The sequence below is a fragment of the Brachyistius frenatus genome, unplaced genomic scaffold (genome assembly GCF_029030835.1).
Source record: "Brachyistius frenatus isolate BFR_SWC_R1_liver_20210118 unplaced genomic scaffold, ASM2903083v1 Contig_5, whole genome shotgun sequence".
Classification (NCBI taxonomy): Eukaryota; Metazoa; Chordata; class Actinopteri; family Embiotocidae; genus Brachyistius; species Brachyistius frenatus.
Genome location: NW_027210604.1, coordinates 84,244 through 106,668, shown reverse-complemented (window position 1 = coordinate 106,668; position 22,425 = coordinate 84,244). Strand labels below are relative to the sequence as shown.

The window sequence follows — 22,425 nt, the reverse complement described above, 5'->3', positions numbered from 1 at the left end:
TTCAGGGAGGAAATTCATGCGCCATGGGGAAAATAAAGGCAGATTTGCATTTGAAAGAGCCACATATGCAAGGTAAGGGAATGTCGGATGGCTCAGAGACGTTCTCAGGTGTATTGCTGTCATTTGTTGCAGGATAATTGACATCATTCAGGGGGCTCCTGCCAGCACTGTGGCGGAGGAGTTGTGTTTGTCTCAGATTACTGAAGATGTTTTGAAAATCAATTGCAGGAGAGGCACATGAATGCAGGCTGCATTTTGCTGCGTGAATCAGAAATGGATTATTTTCCCCGGCTGTACGTTGAGCGGCAGGCCCTCGAAGTGCAGCAGAGGTTGAGCTCCGCCTTCAGTGTGACACACAGGGGTCAGAGGACAGAAGCGCAGCAGAGACTCTCGGTAAATAACATAAATATTATAATTTTTTTTGGGCTGGAACGCAACAGCGGGACGAAGCTATAAATAGTGTCTGTCGCTGAGTGAGTGAGATCAAAGCCACACCGCTATTTGGCTTATTGCTGCGACTTTTCCAAATACAAGCTAACAGAAAAAAAGCATTCTCATGCTGCAGAATTTAGGCTGTCGTGATCCAAAATATGTGCTCTCAGAGGAAAAAAGGTTGGAAGGAAGCGATGTTTAAGATCATATCCACCACAGGAGCATTGCATTTGATCTATAGGCTGTTGGCTTGCTTTGCTGCTTTGAAAACTGTACGCAGCATAATGCAGGTTAAATCCATGATCACTTCAAAGCTTCATGTGACAGGACGCTGAGGACCCTTCCTTTTTTTTGTGTGTTTTTTCTTCCTTTTGTTGTTTATTTCTCGCGGAGGCATCGTTTCAGTTCCTGGGCTGAGTGAGTGTGCACACGTGTGTCCCCGGAGAGGGGATGGCGTTTCTTTTACGCTGGCTTCTGTGTTGGTGAGGATCCCCAGAGAGAGCTAGTTTTACTCGGAGCTGTCCAATTTGAAATAGAAGTTCCTCGGGGGAAAAGCTGAGAACATCAGGAGCACTGACAAACCCCCACCCCTCCCCCTCCCCTCCCCCCGCCCCCCTCCCGCCCCTGCTTGAATGGATCTTTGAATTTAATCTCCTATTGTCGGCATCTTGAAGGGGAAGCTCAGTTGCCCACTTTCACTGTGTCGTTGTAATCACCGCCGCACAGGAGCGGCCGCCGCACTATCTCACGCTCCAACGAGTAAGCTGCAACCCGTACGTTTTGCTTGATCACTCGGTCGCCGCGGCACGCCGAAATCTTAACCGCTGCACCCTGAACTTTGAATATCTGCCCCTGAACCCGGCTGAAATATTATTATAATCACCATGTATGCGCAGCGATTTTGAACTCTAAAAAAAATGTCAGCAACTAGGTTGTAGCACGGCCCCAATTTTCCTCCCCCCTGCATCTGTTGGCAGGTCTGAGCTCCACTCGCCTTATCACATAAATTGGACAGTGGCTATTTCCCCGATTGGCTCCTCAGAAAGGTTCCGGCTCACCCAAGGGTCTCCTGCTCGTGGCTGTGGCTGATGGGAAAACTACTTAGAATAATTGTCCCTCGGAAAAGGACGCTTTCCCCGCCGCCGCTGTCGCCGCCGTGCCGCCGCATGTGCATCCTGTGTACATGTGTATGTGGCACAGAAAAGGAAGTGGAGGGGGGGGGGGAAGCTAGCTCTAAGATTACGTGTCACAATTTGTGTTGAACATGTGTTCACTCCTGGCACTGCCTTGTTATTTGAACACTGAAAGGCCAGACCGGATTTATTTGTAGTTCAGGGAGGGAACTTTTTTTTTTTTTTTCCCGCCTTGACAGCAGTACCGTTATTGTCTTTGCTTTGATCTATACAATAGAAGTCGTAAACACAGGGACTATAGAGGGGGTTCATACAATATGTATGAATGATGCCCTCGGACTAGAATCCGCTGATGAGTAAATCTGAAGGTCTGCTGTGATGTTCTTCGCTGCCCCACAGTGCCAGACACGGTCGTCCAATACATTTACTCAGGAAGATGTATTTACTCATCGTTGGGAGTATTTTCACCATCAAAGCTGGAGAAAAAGTTGTTTAATGTCGTCTGTGGTTCTGGATGGAGATTTCCAAAGAACCCTGGTGATGTCATCGAGGTTATCTTGGCTACAAACTCAGTTAACGAAAGATTATTCAGGAACAACTTTGATAATCGATTAATTCTAAGACTAAATTCGAGGACGTCACCTTCAGGTGAGAAGTTTTGACACTTCTGACCTTCTATTGATCAAAACCATGAATAACCCGTTTTCTTCCATTTATCCGGTTTGGGTCGCGGTGGAGCAAGTCTCGCAACTTTTCCCAGACTTCCCTTTGCCTGGCAACATTTTCCAGCTCATCCTGCAGGATCCCAAAGAACCCCCAGACCCGATGAGATATATAATCCCTCCGTTTTGTTCTGGGGTCTCCTGCCAGTTGGGTGTGCCCCCGAAAAACCTCCAAAGGGAGGCGCTCGGGAGGCATCCCGATCAGATGCCCGAGCCACCTCAGCTGACTCCTTTCGATGCAAAGTGGTAGCATCTCTACTCCGAGCTTCCTCCGGATGTCGGAGCTCTTTACCCAATTTCTAAGGCTGAGCCCGGCCGCCTCGCGGAGGAAACTCGAAGCCGCTCGTAACCGCAATCCCATTCTTTCGGTCTCTACCAAGAGCTCGTGGCCGTAGGCGAGCGTCGGAACGTACACCGACTGGTAAATTGAAAGCTTCGCTCCCTCCTCGCCAAAACGGTCCGGTGATCACACCAGTCAATCAAAGAAAAAAAAGCCAATACTCCGCAGTCATCAATGACGGTACTAACAGGTAGCTGCAGCCTTTTCCTAGTTAGTTGACCACCGCAGCGTGACGAGAGGTAAACACCAAAGGACTTCTACTTTTCAATGCATTGAAAACCATGGAAGGACTTCTCATCAGTCAGCTTGATTAAATGTGAAATTCAAAGTCTTTTCTCCCGAGTTTCGGTCCAACTGTATTCTCACTTCAGGCTCATCCTTCCATGGTTAAGTAGAACGTGGTTTATGTCTGTTGTGTTTTACCTCCGGTGTGCCTGAGCGCTGCAGACGGAGCTCGTAGCAACATGTGGGCCAACATCAGGCACTATTAAACACTTTGTTGTGGTCGCCGTTCTGTTTTGAAGAGGACAATTGACTTTGCATCCGACTAGACTCGACCCCGTACTGCGTAATTACAGTCGGAGGAAGACAGCCGTCGGATTGCCACGGCAGCTTTTGGATGAATTTGAACATGCTGGACAGGCGCATGGGTTGAAAACAAGCATTCTGTTTTGGTCTCCTCTCCTCCTAGTTCATCGTCATTGGCATTCGTCTCTTAAGTGTGATCTCAAATCAAATGCTTCAATTCAGTGGCGACAGATGCTGCAAAAGATCCCCCATGCTGCCTCCGGTCCGCATGCACAGATTGCGTATCAGCGTGGAATTTCCATAGGAACTTGAACCCACCGCAAGACCTACAAAAACCTTTTTCATCTTTGGTGGAGACAAACAGCCTGTTTTGAGGTCTGTAATTGAGTTTTGCAGTGAGCGGCCAGAATCCAGTCAAAGTAAGTAGGAGCACAACTGAGATTTCAACTTCTAAGACACCTAAACTTGAGAGGAAAGAAAAGCCGAGCCTCTTAAACCCTTCTCCTGTTCACTGTAATTATATTGTCTAGATCTTTTCCATGGCAACAGACATCACTGGGCTCAGTACAGAAAGATCTTCCACGAGAAAAAAAAAAAAAAAAAGGGTTTTCAGCACATTGAATTTTCCTCTTTTTCGGTTCCATAAATACAAATAGTTTATTTGTCTAAAAGAACCATTTAATAGATCAGTAGTTTAAGTTTCTATCCGTGCAGCAGCAGAAGAGCTTGTCATCAAATTATTCTCCTGCTTTCCACTCCTTTTTTCTCCTCCAGTGAATTGTCAGATTAGGCCAAACCCTGACTACTGGGCCATAGTGAGCTGCACATTGTAGCCTTTCTCATTTATTTATTATTTTGCCAGTCAGAAACGGCCGAATTACAGAGTGTGCCGATAATGTCCCCCGCTGGCCGAGCCCCTCTCGCATGGCCTGGCTGCTCTGTTCAGTGTTTTTCGAGGGGCGAGGGAGGGACTCTGATAATGAGCATTAGGTCTGTCTGCAGCATCGTGCAGCGCTCCGCCAAGTGAACATCTGCGGCGATGGCCGCTCTGGTTCTCCGTGACTGACAGTGTTTGTGCATCCCTCACACTGACACCGACACCCATCTTGTCTCGGGGCCATAACGATGAGCAAATTGCTGGAGTCTTTTTTTGGTTTTCCTTCCCCCTCGCTGTGTGCTCGTGTTAGAGTTGTTTGAGTATCGTAGGGACCCGAGAGGTGCTGGGGTTGTCATCAGGCAGACGCAATAGAGACACAATTGTGATGCTTTACAATGAAATAGAAAAACAGCTTCTTGTTTTTTTTTAACTAGTAGTTCTTCAAGTTTTGTCTGTCTTTTGTGTTAAGTGCTCGTTACAGCAGCATTTTCTGCACTGCATTTCCCAGACACCGTCAACTGTCAAACTTGTCAAAATGTCACAGCGCTGCTGCAATTTTAGTGATATCTTTATCGTTACATTTTCAGTTGATCATCTTTTGGTTTCTGTACAGTATTTTTTTTATGTCTTCTGTTAAGCCACGGTTGACTATTTTCCCGCTGCGAGTTGTTTTGTCTTTATGCCAAATAAACTGTTAACAGGAAATACATGGTTTCATCCTGGATCAGAAGGAGTACTGGAAAGAGTTGCAAAACTTTTGACAAGCCCCCCCCCCCCCCCCCCCCTGAATTCAGTTCACAAGTTACGCAAGTTTTTGTGAGCGAAGGTCTGCGCGCACGGCAATTTCTCCACGCACACGACCAGAGGACGGAAATCGAATTTTGCGTCGAAATCAGCAACAGAGACCCTAAAGGACTAAATGCTCTGGGAGTTTGTGAAGCCTTAAGTCTGGAGAGGTGTTTTGTGTTCCCGGGGGTCAGAACATCCGGTTGTGTCGCCGTGAATTCGTTCCCCGGAGTCAGACCGTCAACACCGAGTTCTCCTGTGATCTCCTGAGGCGTCAGTGCAAACCGCTTAAACTGTGGCGCCATGGCAACGAGGCTATCCAACATGACAATGTGCCCAATTCTTGCCCGCAACGACACAATCTTTGATGTGCGCTCTCTGCTCAAGCATCAGGTGTGTAAATACAACAACAAAAATAACGACGGTTATGGCTTCTCTGTGCTCTGTGCACGTCTTTCTCGGAAACTTTTTGATCCACTCTTGTAAAAACTTGAACGCCAGTGACAAACCAGAGGCTGTAATACAAAGAAGAAATGTATTTGAAATGTAAGGTGGACTGAAGGTTTCAGTGAAGTTTAAAAAAAAAAAAAAACAAGCAAGAAACCTTTTTCTGCTTTCAAAGTTGTCCCTGTAAACATGACATAACATGCTGAGGCTCAAACTTTGTGCACAGTGGAGTATACTTAAGTGAATCATATGTCGCCGGACACATAAAAGCAGCACATCCACAACAGGCCAAGGACAGATAACAAATCTGCACTTATTCTGAATTATGCATACCTTCATGGACTGGAATTTGTTGTGTCTGCAGGAGCACAAGTGGCAAAGTTGTCTGTAAAGTGCCCCCTCAGAGGAACTAATGGAGCCTCTGCCTACAGATGAGTGTTGGGGAGGGAGGGGGGTGGAGGAGGAGGGGGTGCGGGGGGCAACGCTGGCCAAATTTAGCAGTTGAGGACAGAGCCCGTTTCTGCTGTGATACAAAAGGGAGTGCAGCTAATGCCTCCGAGACATTCAAGTGCTGACATTTTAGTTGTTTATTTACTTTTCTGCCTTCATCTGTGCATCGCTGAAGAGGGAAACTGTGGAGCCCGACTCGCGTCCGTCAGGGGGGCTGCGTTCGCCAGCGGTGGCGCTACGAGCGTTCTGTCGCCGCCGCCGCTGCCCGCAATCAAACGTTTGTTTGCCGCGTCCCCACTCGGCAGCACGACACGCCACTCGTGAATGCGAATACCAGAGTCCAATCTGTCTGGCAGACAGGAGGGGAGGGGGGGAGCAAGGTCCTGCTCGTTCCATTTGATCATTTTTGAAAGACAATTGAAGCGGGGGGTGGGGGGGGTCCCATTGAAATGCACAAAAGACAGAGCTGGGAGTCGTATTTGGTGGCGACGGCGCTGCGATGATGCAGCAGATATGAGGTCAAACTAAAAGTTTAATCACCTTGTAATTCAGATTTCGATTTGTTTCGAAAGGCTGCATGGTATACATTTATCACTGTTTTCATTGTTTTCATGATGCAGGATCAGGCACACTTTTCATATAGAAAAACAAAACTAATGGACAAGTGAGTAAATTAGATTCGAAAATCCAGATGGAAAAACTACAGCTGAGAAAAAACTACAAGAAGGAGAAAATGCCACACAAATATTCTCATGAACTACATTTCACTGCAGGATCACAGAGAAAATCCAAAACTTCAATTTTAATGTTCAATTTAAAGTTTAACCACCTAAAGTCCCTCATTTATAACCTTCCCAGTCAGTAAAAAGTCATCATTACACACCTGAACGATGGCCGAGCTAAAAGACCGTTTGGAAATAAATGATCCTTTAATGGGGAACCACAGCACGACATTATGAAGAGTTCAGTTTTAATTTCTACCAAATCTCAGCAACATAACTGTAAAATCATCCCGTCGTCCACGTCTCAAAACATCCGCATCATCGGTCCTGACAGGTTTGAAACATCTTGCAGCATTTTCCGGTAAGATTTCTAATTTGTTAAGATGAAAGCATTTAAAAGGCTGCTTTTATGTTTGATATAAAAAGAAAAAAAAGAAACGGTTTCATCATCGTGGTGTTATTTACAAAGCTAACACAAAAGTAAGAGATGATTTCACTCCCTGCTGTGTTCGGAGCTTATACGTCGGTTTACGACGCATCAGCTCATCCAAAATTTATTTAATTTTTTTCACTTGAAGAAAAACTCATGCCAGAATTTGCTTTTGGGTGATGTGATGACATAACACACCACCAAAGATGTACTTTCACTGATGTATTTTTGATAAAAAAAAATAAAAAAAAGAGGTGGAGGATGTAAACTCAGGGCTGTAGGAGCTCCGTCTATTCCTCATGACTCGGCACCCCGGAGGAAGAAGGTGTGTGCGGTGGGACCACGTCTGCAGTTCAAAACCACAGAGAGTCCATGTTTAAAACCGGCCGGCGGTTAATCCAGTGTAAAAAAAAAAAAAAATGTTGCGTCACAATACACCTCGTTTTCTGCCTCCGTGCTCCCCAAGGCCTCGTGAAGATTGTCACTCGTGGCCAGCCGCGAGCCGTAACATCAGCTGTTAAACGCTCAATCAAAAAGGGGGGGGGGGGGGTCTGAAGATTTTTTTTTTTTTTTTACCACCTTGTCATGATTGTATTGCACCTGCCGGGTCGATGACGACTTCATCAGGATCTCAGATTGCTGCCTTTGTGCTGGATATACTCTCTCTCTATATATATATATGTACATCATCCGACCCAAACCGTTATGAACTGACTGATTTATGGTGAAGGATTTATTCCTTCTGCTGCGAAAAGGTTAATGTTTTATTTTTTTATTTTTCCCCTGCACCAGAGACCTGTTTTAGCTCAAAAAATACATCATTACAATGAGCAAGGTCACTTTTCATTTGAGTCCCGCTGATACCAACCTGCTGCTGAAAGTCAGACTCAGCAGAGTGCCGAAAGTGTTTTAATCAGCAGCTGGAAAAAGCCCCGAAGAAAAGCACTTTTTCCTCCTCTTAGACCCACGTTTAATAGAAAGCTACAGCGCCCAGCTGTTTCATGGACCTACCGACCGTTTCGATAAGTTAACTATTTTTTAATCATGATATAATATATTATATCGGTGATTTGTTTATAGAAAAACACCAGCCGCTCACTTTACCACCTTTTTCTTGTCTAGTTTTTGGAAACAGAAACATTTTTATCTGTTACCATAAAAAACTTTGAGGACTTAAAGAGTCTCCAGACACAAAGTAAATGACAAAGCAGTTTTATAATTGCAGTATTTAGCGTGTTAATATCTTACCTCAACACTCATAATTATCTGGATTACTCATCGGTTCTGGTTGAAAGTGACTTCATTGTTGGTTTTAATTAGAGAGCACAGTAAACTGGAACAAAGCACACCTGATGTTACTTAAAAACCCAAACAGTTACGGGTTTGTACTTCTGGTTTTTTTGTTGGTGTTGATAATGAGGAATGCTCTGTTGCCACACTTAGAGGAAGCCATATTAATCACTGGCGCTGCATTACTCATCTTCACACATTCAGCGAATAAATCAGCTCAGCGTGTGCAAACCAGCAGCTGCACTTTCAAATTTGTAACGTGCCCCGTGATATTTCCCCCCGCCGCTTCTCATTTTCTGATTTTCGGAGTCCTCCCCTTAAAAGAAGCGCGTGTCCCTGGCAGGTTCGCTCTCCCCGTCTGGCTCTCCAGCTGCACGTCTTCCGTGCTGCTTTCAAGAACAACCTCAAAGCTGTTTACTGTGTGGGGATGCACGCCATAGGTATCAAAGCGTTAGAGATGATTGATAAAGATTGCCGCCCGTGTTAAAAAGGGGCAAAGCTTTGCCCGTCGCCGGAGGGTTGCCGTCGGAAGCTAAGGAAGCGCCGCGCCGCCGCCGGGAATGTTTGTAAGCGGTTATTGACATGTTTAGGAAAGAAGATGAAAGAGGCGTGTTGGGAAATAAACTTGGTGAGGCGGCGTCGCTCAAAAGGCCGAGAGTCCAGCTGATCCTACGTGAATTAAAAGAGAGGGGGGGGAAAAAAAGCGTTGTGTTGACGGGACGACCGCCGGTCGGTTCCAGCTAGCCAGGTAGCCGACAGTCCGGGAAGTGCACGCTCCGAATGCCATTGTTTGTTGGCGGGTTCTCAAACTCCTGCCGCACGGAGCGCCGTTGGCAAATATCCGAACGCTCAGATTTGTATCCACTCCAGTTAAAGTGGAGTATTAATTAGCAGCAAACCAAGCTGTGCAGAACATTTGAGCCAGTCTGTGCACATTGTGACCGCTGAGGATTCATTTCCTTCTAAGCCTGACAGCAAACTAACTAATGATAACACACTATTTCATTTAAAATTCAGTTGACTGACTATTTTTGTGACCTACTTGATTTATCGGTTAATTAGTGTCTCGTTTACTTGACTTAACATACTTATAGCACCACTGCATCAATCAAGATACAACATCTATACCAGCATACTATTTAGTATGCCAGAAAAAGATTGTAGTCCCGATACATAGTATGTGAAATGTAGTATGCCAAAAGTACCGGGATGTCCAATTACATCCGGTCGTAGTTTGCAGGCTGTTCTTACCCACAATCCTCTGCAGCGGCGGAAGAAACGTCACATCGAAGGAGCCGCCGAGAAAGTTGGTGGCAGAAGAAGAAGAAGAGGCATTAAAAGGAAGCCCACTCGTTACGGGTCACGAAGGATATAACCAAAGGAGGTCAAAGTTCAAGACGCATTTCTGCAATGAAGTCGCAATTGTATACATACTACATGCAACGGTGCGAACTTTTTAAGGGTCGCGGCAGTAGTTTCAGTAACCAAAGTAAAAAAAATTAAAAAGTATGCTGTTTAGTTCTCCAGGAAGTGAAAGCAAAAAAACAAAACAAAACAAACAAAAAATTAAAATGCAATTCCTATTTACCGCCAGAGGTGCCGCCAAAGAGAACAAAACCGAGATGCTCGAGATTGTTACTTTAACAAAACAAACAATATAGACAAAGATTTTTGCCGTCACAAATACACTAAGACACCCATCGATAGTGTTTAAAATAAATGTTTTACTCCGTTTCGTTTGACAAACCGAGAAATCGCTTGCGACCAAAACCTGCGTTTATTGCGTCCAATCACGTCCCGTGTTTTTCAGCCGATCTCTGAACAATACTACATGTTCTAATCCAGGAGGCGTGTAGGATACTCAACATATTGTTTGGCTCATGGGGGTTTTGTTCAAGCCGTCGACGTCGGGCATCTTTCCAGGCTCTGCCAGTCGCTCCTGTTTCATCGCTTCGCTGTCAAAACACTCTCGGCTATTGTTTTTTGAGTGTAATCCCACACAGCAGCAGCGTCTTTGAACAGCTCTCAAAGACGCGTGTCATCGTGCGGTGGGATTCGGTATCGTCTTATATGACGGCAGCCAACAGCTGCGACCAAGGTGCAGCAACGCTACCACGTTCACACACCCAGACCGCTCTGCTGCTTTTACATTCACATTCATCAAACGGCAGTACATTAATTCAAAATGATCACAGTCTAAAAATGCATTCTCAATGCCGTGGGAGGAAAAAAAAAAAAAAAAAGACTCCAGTTTTGGCGACTTCTCAGCCCGTTGGGGACGTTTTCCTCAAATGTCTTTAATAAATACTCCTAAAGAGGGCCATTAAAGAAAAATGAAAGACTTGGGAGATCTGATTTAATCCTGGTTTGCATATTTTATTTATCAGCCAGTTAGATTAAATTACAGAGTTGTCATAAATGGGTCATGAGGACACGGGCCTCTGCGGCCAGCGGGAAAACAATCCCGACTCTCGGGTGCTCACGGCGGAGACGCTGCGAAGAAGTGAGGATGAGGAGGAGTTTCGTGGAGTAAATTTGTGTGATTTTTACGTCCGCGGCCTCTTTCCTGAGTGGCGAGACTTACGCAGGGTTTTTAAAAGTGTCTTAAAGCTCCCCGACATGTTGAGTTTTTCCTAAAAAAACAGAAGTTAAAAGTAGACCATAAAGTCAAAATGGATTACTGCTTGATCCCAGTGTCTGGTGGCCATTTCAGGCTCTTGGAGCCACTTTAAAAAAAATTCCCCTTTATGACTCCCGGCTATGTTTTATTAAAAAAACAAAAAAAAAAAACAAGACTCGACTCGACTCGATAACTCCAAGGAGATCTTAACACGCTGCTGGGAAATCTGTCCTGGAATGTGTTGACCGAAAAAGCTCTCCTGTTTATCAGTCCGTCAGCCGACTCCGCGTCTAATAGGTGTTGCCATGGCAGAAGGCATCTGTGTGTGGAACCAGTAAGTACCGGCTGAAGTGGCTCGCGCCGCCTCTCCGCTCTTTTCCCCAACGTGCACCAGCAGGATGTTTTTTTTTTTTTTTTGGAGAATTCTGGGCGTGTATCGTCGCTGCTTACTCGCCGTACCGCATTTTTTTTTTTTTTTTTTTTTTTTTCATTTGCGATGCTCTTTTATCAATCAGCGTTAACGCCGGTGCGCGGGGGGAGCCCGATTCATGTGGCGCTCCCACGGGTGGGCGCTTCATCTCCTCTCATTTGCTGCGCAAAAAAAAAAAAAAAAAAAAGAGACCAAAGTCTGCGGGGAAAAGAAGTGGGACGTCTGATTAAAAACGTTACGATATTCAGCTTCTCTCAAAAGATGACGATGAATACGTCGTGGCCTTTTTGTGAAGGTGCTGCGGGAAGTGTTGGTGATGAATACAAATGCACGTATTACTCATCAGGGTTGCGTCCTTTATCGCCGGGAGACAATACTACAATGATGTTTAATTATCATCTTTCATTATCAGTGTTTATTTTATTTATTTATTATTATTATTATTTTTTTACAAGCTACAGTAATCAACTAGCAAACTGGGTCACCTCACATCAGCGAGCGTTGAGGGGGTATCACGTTTCCCCTTTTTCAACTCACATCAAAGGCAACACGCCTGATCAGGATGGTTTCTTAAACGTTACATGTTTCTGTTTCATCTCCCGGTCGACTTCGCCGCATCACATAATTACGGCATTTTCTCCGACGTGGAGGATTTGATGAAAGAACAAAATAAGAGCCGCAATAACAAGAAACAATGTTGCAGATGTGAGCGTACGATGTCTTTGATGCGAGGATTTTGCTCTTCTTTTTCTACCAGACGAGGCGTGTCGAGGACGGAACATTTAATAAAATAAAAAACATCTCTTGAAGTTGGGTAATTATAGGCTTAGTCAATATTGCCGTTTGTATTATTTGCTCATAAATCATAAATCCCTTAGGATAACACCCCCCCCCCCACCACACCCCTCTATCCCCATCCAAGCATCACGTTATCGGCCGAGGAAAAGTTTTTGGTTTCTGTTATGTTCGGCTTCAACACACACACACAAAAAAAAAACATCTGTAGAAGAGTCTTCAGTTGACTTATTGGGAGTTTTTGAGTGTCTTATCAGTGACAAAGGATTGACGTAGTCCTCAGTATTCGTCAGCTGTTCGCATCCCACATCCTGCAGGCTACTGTCAGCGAGGACCACTTTCTCCTTCGAACCTGAAAGTGGAGTTTAATTGCTGGAAAGTGAGTTCTGTCACGTTGCTTTGCTGAAACCGTCATCGTACGCGTCATCTCTGGAGGTCGGTGACAAACGGGCAACGAGCTGTTTGGAGGACTTGTTGGAACATTTTAGCATCAACCGGTGGAAAAAAAGTGGGCAAACTCCAGATGTATTTGTAACTAACTGGTTTACTCATGATGTATATGTTAATAGTTATTAGTCTGCGTAACCACCAGTTAAACAATATAAGCAGAAAAACACCAAAAAGCTTCATCCGAAAGTCACTTTGCTTTAAAAAAAAAAAAAAGGGGCGATGAGCGGCCCGGTGCACCGAGCGCAGGTCTGCGTAGCGTCTGCGTTTTTATCTGTCAAAGAACAAACGGGACGATATGAAAAGACGTTCCCGGGGCCTGAAACTTCCTGTCAGATGCAAATGAAAAGATTTGAGGAAAAGAAAATATGATTTAGGGGGTAAAGCTCTCAGGCAGTTTGTTCAGACGGAGCTGTTGTTTGTCAGAGGGAGGCTGCAGTGGTCTCACGGCAGAAAGAGGAAAACAAGTGTGTCCTCCTGCAAACAAGACAAAATCATTACGACCCCCTCTCCCCCTCCCGTCCTCCCCTCCCCCCCTCCTCCCCCCTCCGAATCTGGTCTGCAGGACAGCGGTGAACTCGCATTCTCGTGAGCAAGAGTGACAACCTTCGGACCGGCGCTGTCACATGACTCTCCTCGTCATTGTTATCTGGTCCTGGATACAGAATTTAAAGTGTCTATGAGCTCATTCTCACTTAGTAATGAATATTCTTCGAGGCACGAAGCAGACAAACAAAAGACAAAAATACATTAATAATTCATCTCCGTCTTGTATTTCATGAAAATGAGACCATCAGATCAATAATCTCCATTGGCTGTGTGTGTGTGTGTGTGTGTGTGTGTGTGTGTGTGTGTGTGTGTGTGTGTGTGTGTGTGTGTGTGTGTGTGTGTGTGTGTGTGTGTGTGTGTGTGTGTGTGTGTGTGCGTGTGTGTGTGTGTGCGTGTCAGTCGGTTGTTTCGGGCCTGACACCACAATACTTTTAAGAAAGTGCTTTTTGTTTCCCCTCTCTGCTGTTTTGTATCCCGTCAGCGGACACCTTAATAGCACGTCTCGGTGAAGTCGCAGAGGAAAGCTGCCAGCCGAGAGCTGCTTTGTTCTCCGAGCCGTTTGACAATTTTAAATTGTATTGTCGCTGATTTGAGCGCCGTTATTTTGGTTGAAGGCAGACACGTCGTCAAACTGTGCAGACACAGAAGCTTTCTCTCAATTTTGTTCTTGATTCGTCCATCAATACCTTGTTGTCTCGCAGCTCTAAAGTTGTATAACAGGTGCAACCAGCAGTGACGTCGCCCGTTGGTTTGCGAACGGCCGTTATGAAGCCTCGAGTTCGGTTTTTGCGGGCGCCATCTCGCTGGTTCGGAGCAGGGAGTGACCATATTTGGACGAGCCGGGGGGAGGGGAAGGATTTGACTCGATCTGATTGGAAACCTGACGACACTATAGGGTAAACCTGACTGCACCACAGGCCTGTCAATCAAACAGACACTCCTCCAAACGTACCGCTTTTCGAAGCTTGTTTCTAATTAATGACGGGATTATTTTCAGATGGGCCGCCAGGAAACGAATAAAAAAGGAGTGACTTTAGCTAACAACGCTGAAATAAGTCATAAAAACAATTTTCTTGACTTTGGATTTTGTGAGAGAAGTTGAGTGGGAGTCGATGGAGCCGCAGGCTTTTCGGAGGCAACCTCCAGTGGCGATCGGTGGTATCGCAGCTTCAGCACATTTCGGCCTCATTTTTCAGACCCCGCAAGCTACGAACACTTTTACACGCAGTCTGCGGTTGGAGGTCTGAAGCCTCTGCGGTCAGCATGCAGAGACTCACGCACAGTTCTGCTCCCACAGTGTTTAGTTCGAAAGTTACAATTACTAATAATAAATGAATAAAATACACATGCGGAAATAAAAATAAAAAAAACCTGAGAAATGGAAAAAACTCCATGTTCAAGCAGGATAACTGAATCTTAACATGCAGGACGGGTATTTTTCTTCTCTTTCATGTAGCTCTTTATGTATGTATTTAGTGTTTGAAGTCTGAGTTGTTTTTTTCCACCCCCTCCCTCTTTCAAGGCTTGTAGAAGTAGACGTGCACGCACTCCGGCAGACGTTTTGGGACACGCGTCTTGTTTTAGTGTGTGGGTGCAACATAAATGTGTCGTAATTTATGTGAAGATGCTGCAGATTTAAGCATTCGCATCGACTTGTGTTATGTGTGTGTGTGTGTGTGTGTGCGTGTGTGTGTGCGTGCGCGCGCTCATGAATGTATGTTCCCACGTGTGCGTGTCTTTTTAGACATATCATATGCGCGTGTCATTTTACCGGTGTCATTTCGTTCCTCTTTGTGGGTGGTGTTTGATGCAGGAGGATTTTTTTTTTTTTTTTTTTTGGAGAAGAATGATCAGATTTATGTTTACAAGATCATTTCCTGTACAGCTCTTCGGTATTTATCGAACGCCCGCTCGTACGTGTTCACGGGAAGGTGACGGAAAATAAATCGTAATGAAAAAATTAAAAAAAGTTTTATCCTTTTCGACTTGGCAACAAAACGTCGCTCAAAACGTTTCACTCGCTTCGTTTCATTTTCCGGCCTATTTAATGTAAATACCTGAAATATCAAGAGACAGAAGGGGAGTGTAAAGGGGAGTGTAAAGGGGAGTGTAAAGAGGAGTGTAAAGGGGAGTGTAAAGAGGAGTGTAAAGGGTCTACAGGTTGAAGCTGTTTTCCACTTATGAAGTGTCCTTGAGCAAAAAAAATGTTTTTAAAAAGTAAATTGACATACCTGCACTCTATGTTCAGATTTCACCTCGGATATGATTTCTAAGTAATTTAATTAGTTTATTAACATCAAATGCAAGCGTGTACATTTTCATTTTCAAGCAGCATGTGAAGTGATTTTTTTTTTTTGGAGCCTTCCAGATGTTGCCGGTTAATAACACCGTCTAAAACGCGCGGGGGGGGGGGGGGGATCGGCGTGAAGCTTCGTAGCATCGCCGCGCCGTCGTCTCCGTTCATCTCCGCGAGTGATTCGTCTGTGGAATTGCTTTCGCCGGGACGCGGCGCCGATGAGGCGGTTCACTTCCGACCTCGACCGTAAATCATCACCTCTAATAAAATATTGACTTTCTGTTTGTTTGTTTTTTCCTTCTCCCCCCGCCCCCACACGTTGCCGTTTTCCTCGCAGGGTCAAGGCGAAGAAAGGGGTGAACCTGCTGCAGACCAAGTCAAAGAACGCCCAGTGGAAGGTGGACTGGGAGGTGCAGTCCGGCGCCAAGCACTCCATCACCACCATCGATGTGAACAAGAACAAAGCGGTGAAGCAGGGGTAAGTCAACAGCCCCGAGGCCTGAACACACACACACACACACACACACACACACACACACACACACACACACACACACACACACACACACACACACACACACACACACACACACACACACACACTGCGTCTGTCTCCCCCGGCTACCACAGCTGTTGATTCCAGCTCCTGCCACACAGGCAACAATATTTATCTGCCTTAACAATGGACCCCCCCCCCCCCAAAAAAAAAAAAAAAAAAGTTTCCTTTTTCATGTATCAGTCGTAGTTCGCTGATTAAAGGCAGATGTTTGTTTTTTTAAAGCGTACGCCGCTCTCTTCGTGAAACGCACCGGGAAGATAAAACACACCTTTGGCCCTCAGCAGCAGCAGCAGCAGCAGCTTCTCCTTTACAGCACGCAGCTGAATGAATAGAGATGTTATCACTGCATCTGCTCTTAATTTGTTGTGCGTGGAGAGATGAGACGGACGTTTTTGACTTGAAATACCTCTGAGGTGAGATCATGTCTGAAAGCAGTAATTATGTCAAGTTCCTGAAAAGAGTAAATCCCAATCACAGTCCTGTCGTGTCTGAGGGCACGACGGTGCACTCTGTCGACGGCAAACACAACTTGTAGTGAAAGCTTGTGAAGTGAATGGCGAGCTGAATCTCTAAAGCGCTTGTTGTCCTGCTTTACGAAAAGCCCGAAAGATTTGACCGGTAAATAGAAGCACACACACAATAAATCACACGTGGGGGATGTTTCTCTGTGAACTCGCTCTTGTTCCACACACTTAAATGGCTGATTTACCCAAAAATGACCTCAACAATGGATGCAGTTCGTTTCCAAGTTGATGGTTTGGATTTGCTACCCGTGAGATGTCCACCTCTGCATCCGTTGAAACTTTTGAGATGGTTCAATTTCAAGGTACGCTCTTCAGATTCACTTTCTCAATACAATTATTCAAACTTTGCTATCACATTTTAAAGAATTTAAATTATTTTATCTATCTATCTATCTATCTATCTATCTATCTATCTATCTATCTATCTATCTATCTATCTATCTATCTATCTATCTATCTATCTATCTATCTATCTATCTATCTATCTATCTATCACAAATTCAAACGATGTGATTTAAATTCAGTTTTTTTTTTTAATGCAAGTGTTCATGTCGAGCAAATTTAAATTCAAATATAAATGATTGAAATTCCCTTTTCACCGACACGTATTTCTGAAAACGATATTCAAAACCATCAGCAGCAACATTTATGTCCACCGCCTGTCCACAGTCATTTTAAGGACTATTTCTTTGGTAGAAAGTGTCCCAATAGGAACTACAGACAGGAAGGATTGCGGGTTATCCAGAGTAACCAGGACATAGTTTGTATAATTGCTTTTGAGCTTTTTAAAATGGCTTTGATAAATACTTTGAGGAAAAACTAGATTTCCACCGGCGTCAATCAGAGAATTAAAACAAAACTACTCTCGTGGCTGCTGCTGTTGCTACACGAGGAGGTACGTTTATTTGTTTGTTTGTTTGTCTATTGTTTAAACAGGTGCTTGCACATTAATGCAGCGAGCATCCATCACATTTTGCTCACTGGCTTTTTTTTTTTTTTTTTTTAACACGAGAGCGGTTTGTTCCCGCCTGCTGGCGCTCGATCCGCTGAGGGAGCACAACAAAAAAATTAGCAACCATAAATCACAATACGTGATGCGTTCAATTCATTAAGAGCTGAAGCGCTGGGAGTATTTTGGGTGGAGGACATTACAACAACTGCTGGTCTACATACCGGCATCCCGACGGACAGGAGGAGATAAAAAGCAGAGTGGCTTCACCTGAGAGAGAAGTCCAACCGCTCCACTCTTGTTTACTGCTTAGCGCCTTTTTCTTGGCAGATTTCCTCGCTATATTTAGTGACCCGTGTCATGTAATCTTTGCCACCCTGTCACCATGTGGGAAATGTCCAGTAGGGGGTCAAGCATGGATAAAGAAACAGAGTGTCACGCCGTATTTTTGTCAAAATGAAAAGAAGAAAAAAAAAAAAAACGGTCAATTCTGCGACCACCTGAAGCCAAAGAGCCAAAACAACGGGCAGATAGACTTAAAGGAGCCAGTCGAAGGGGAAAAGTTGTGCTTTGATGCGTCGTTCTCATCAAATTGATCATTTCATTTTCATATAAAAGTACCCCGCGACCTTTTGAGATGTCCGTGTGAAAAATGATTGTTCATTAAACTTGTCTTTTGGGTTGTTTTTAAAGTCTGCACGACGTCTGTATTCATCAAACTCATGCAGGTTAAAGAAAGTTCAAACTAGAATATTTATTATGCATTTCATTTCTGATGCACTCTAATGTGTAAACACATTTTCTATAATTTATTGTCCCGAAAACCGCTTTAAAAGTGTAATTTCCCGTTATTACAGTAGATTTGAAAGTCTGAATATAAAGAGGACTATTTTAATGCTCTATGTAAATATAAACCTACTGTTCACATTTAATGTTGGTCAAAAAAAAATTGCCAAGTGGGGCTCATCAGATGTTGCTTTTCCTCCAATTTCCGTCCGTTTTTGTGTTTGTTGTTGTCATTTCCTTCTTTGTGCTGCAGCCTTCAGACAACGTTAATACAGCTCGCTCCGATTTAGTCATTAATAAACACAAATCCTCCTATTTATTGCGGAACTATTTCCCATATTGGCGTCAGCAGCGGGAGGATGGCGCGACCACGGGGGCCGACGGTGATGCGGTGATGCGTTTTAACGATCGCACTTGGGTGTTTTATTTTGAAAGATGCCGCGTCTTTTCCCAGTCTGACTTCCTGTCAGGCCGATCAGCTTCATTCAGCTGTCTGCTCGGAGTCTCTTCCTGTTTTGTTTTTTTTGGTTTTCTTTCCCCCCTCTCTTTTTCGAGAGCGTCAAGGGGTTCGAGCGGAGCACTTTTTGAGACGCCATCTGTCGGCGGGTCGGCGTGAGGCGGCGATGTGCCGGTGCCGCCGTCCACGCCCCGGAGTGGCGACGCGAGGTTGAGCGTGGTTGGTAGTTTTAAGCAAGGAACTCACAACGCTTTACAGTAATGAGTCCCCCCCCCACCCCACCCCACCCCGCCCCCTCCTCCACCCCTCCCCTCCAAAAAAATACACGAATCCTCAAGACGATTCTCTCCCTAATCACCTAATTAAATGCGGTAATAAGGAGAATTCGAATGTGTTTTCTAAGTTCAATAATTGTTCTCCTTCGTGCATTTAAGCAGAAAACAAGCCGCTGCTTGTTATTTAAAACCTACGTCCTCCTCCTCCAACGCAGATGTAACCCCCCCCCCAAAAAAACACACTCGCAGCGGCGAACACGTCTTGAGCACCAATTCTGTTCGAACATCTGGTTTTGTTTACTCAAAATTACCTGAGACGGAGGAAACGAGGCGACAGTGTTTTCCCCTCCTGGGCTGATTGTTGATCTCTCCATCGCTCTCTTCTCTTCACTTATTCTCCGCTCGTCTCTGATTTTTTTTTTCTCTCCTCTTCATCAGATTACGCGTGCCGCCTTTTTATTCAACGCGTTTCTCGTTTTCTGCGACCCTCCATCTGGAACGGTCTCATTCGAGAAACAGCAGCTCGTCGATAACGCCGCATGAAGCAATGCATTATTGATCGCGGTCAATGGGTTTCGTATGAATAATGTTCTCGGAAACGCCGTGGCTTTACCACCGTCGCAGACAGGACAACAGAAAGAAAGGGGGGGGGGAGGGGGAGTCAATCATTTAATAAGATGATTCTCAGTTCAAATTTTTTTGGCGCTCTGAATAATTCAGTGTCAAATAAGGGATGAAATGAGGGAGCACATCTTGAAGTGCCAATATTGACTTCTAACAGAAACTTCAGCAGGACTTGACAAGTGCTGCGTTTTCAAAGCTGCTCCGTCGTCACTGATGTTTACCCATTTTGAAGCTGGAAGGAAAAAGAAAATGTGTTTTTAGAACAATGGAGGTTTTCCAAAGGTTGTTTACATGAATTGTTTTCACACTCGAGTGAAACAAATCTTTCATTAAATCTAATGTGCGTTATTTAAAAATTTCATATGTTTTTTGTTTTTTTAGGCCAAGAAGAGGGGAAGTTTGTGCAGTGTGGGCGGCAGCAGCCGTTCGGGGCTCCGTCATACCAGTTCTTAAGCCGTCTGACATTTTTCTACATTCGTTTGTTCGTGTGTTTAAGCACTTAATCTTTTCAGAAATAGTTTAAAGGAATCTTCCAGTACGTAAATCCCCTCTAATAGCACAACTTGCGCACATGATGGATTAAACAAACAAGATATAACATGTAAACTGGTTAAAGGTCTTAGCATGCAAGTTTTGTGACCATATTTGGACGAGCCGGGGAGGAGTGAGTGGTACATGTGACTCTATCTCAGAGGACACTATGCACCGCCCACCTGTAGCAAAAACCTGACTGCACCACAGAACTGTCAATCAAGCAGACACGCCCCCAAACACCACTTTTTTTTTTTTTAGGCCTAATAAATGGTTAATGAAATGATTATTTTCAGATTGACTGCCAGAAAACGTATAAGAAGGAGTGACATTAGCAAATATCACCATTATAAATCGTCGAAAATATTTATTGACTTCTAAGAGAGAAGTTGAATGGGACTCTACGGAGTCTTTTTAGAGCCAGTTTATGGTTTTCGTTCAGGTTATGTACTGTCATGTTTGGCTGCTGTTAATACCCTTTGTGGAAAGCAAATTCTGCTATTGACAAAACATAGTATGTGGCTAGACCGTGCGTGAAATGCTCGAGGGCTTTTAATTTGAAACCACGACTTTTAATTTGAAACAGATAAAGCAAGTCACAATATATCAGGCAACCGATGCTGTAATGTTATCACTCACTCAGTGACAGATCAAAAATCAAATACTGTATTTCCCAAAATGCTAAACTGTTCCTTTGTAAAGTAAATAAAATCCCTCCACTTAATTTGAAAAGCTTTAAAAATCATAAACACAAGTGCTCTCGCTCATTGCACTTCATCACGTACTCTCTGTTCACCATTTTTTGTTCCTGTGCTGTTGTAACCCTGCCTCGCAGCACTTTGATCCAATGAACTCTCCCTGTTAATCAGTTCAAACAAACCTCTGATCAAAGAATGAAATTCCCCTGAGCTCTGAAAAAGCCCAAAGCCAAAGATTTTTTTTTTTTTAAATATATAGTTTGTTCTATACACACAGACACACACCACATCATTAAGTTAATGGTAACACTGTCCAGACTTTTCTTCAGCCGTGTTTAATTCCTTCCTTCACTTTAATGGCATGAAATTACTCATTTAAGTTTTCGCCTCCCACTACTTTAAAAAAAAATGCCTTTCGTGTTTTGTTTGTCTGTCATTAATGCAGTCTTTATATTTGTAGGTAAAAATGCTAAAGTGTGTCATCATCAAACGTTATATGAAAGATTGAATATTTTTTTTATTTTTTTGTATTTTAATAATGGAGGAAACTAAAGAACAGTGCAGAGAAAAGTCCACCAAAATATTTTCCTCTCCGTTCCCTTGAACTGTGATTGCGGAAAAACCTTAGGAACTGGACTCCAGTGACATTAATTAGCTAACCCATGCATAATTTAGTATTTTGATGAAAAGACCATCCTACAATTCTGTGATCCGAGAGGTTCTGAAGAAATAAGACCGTAGCACACAGCAGCTGTGAGAAGTGGACAAGAGCAGACAATACTCACCAATTTAGGGAAAAGCTGTCACGATTTTTCCTTCTTAATTTACAGTCACGTCGTGATACTGTAAGTGGCAGCACACAGATGTAACAGGAAACATGAAGCTGGCAGTCACAGTGGGGAAACAGAAAGCGAAAGCAGAGGATCAATAAAGACTCTGATAAGGGCATGTGCTGACTGGCAGCGATGTCATGTCTCCTAAAATCTGCTCTTTGGATTCAGATCTCCAAAAATCTAGTCAAAACGTCAAGTGTAACTGCAGCTCTTTGACTCCGGTGTGAAGTTAACATCATTTTTCGGCTGCTTTCACTTTTAACAATTCACTCTAATAAAAAAAGAAACAAGAATTATGCCCTCTAACCCGAGTCACCTCCTTGTGAATATTATTTTCCTCCTCTCCAGTCGGCGCCGTATTGAGCGGCTCTACCTGCACTCACTCCGGCGGGCCGTATTGATGACAGCTTTAGTGTGTCACACGGACGGTGGGTGTTTGTTTTCGGTGAGTGATGTCGAGACAAATAGGCTGAGATCTCATCACGGTGTTCCTGAGAGGAACCTTTTGTGGGCGGAGGGATGGTACAGATAGTTTGATCCGTCTTTCATTAAAAGCCTCTCCGATTGAATGCCGGGACGGGTTCTTTTCTGCTTTTGTGAAGGACAGACAGCGAGCGCTTCACTTTCAACTAAAAGGTGAGGTTTGGGCCGGATGATTCTCGTCTCGGTTGGAGAGAGGATTAATTTGCCCTTTCGCCACCGGTGAGACGGTTTCATGTTGGGCTTGTTCATCCTCAGGATTACAAGCCCAATTAAAGCTGCAAGCAGTGATATGCAAGCCCTCTCAACTGCACCCGTCGGGGAGCCAGCAGGTCGGGGGTGGATGCGGCCGTGTTTACCACGCTTGATGCACGGACAAAGTTTTGTGAGGTGCAGATCGTCCCTTGACCTGAAA

General features: G+C 44.4%; 1 protein-coding gene across 2 annotated transcripts in view; it reads left to right on the top strand.

Moving 5' to 3' along the window:
• The window catches only part of tmem132e (transmembrane protein 132E), a 323,618-nt gene that overhangs the window by 251,972 nt on the left and 49,221 nt on the right, over positions 1-22,425 (top strand). For both annotated transcript variants that reach the window (XM_069716079.1, XM_069716071.1), the window contains exon 3: positions 15,632-15,772. In XM_069716079.1, coding sequence (XP_069572180.1) covers positions 15,632-15,772 — 141 coding nt within the window. The remainder of the gene's footprint in view (positions 1-15,631; positions 15,773-22,425) is intronic.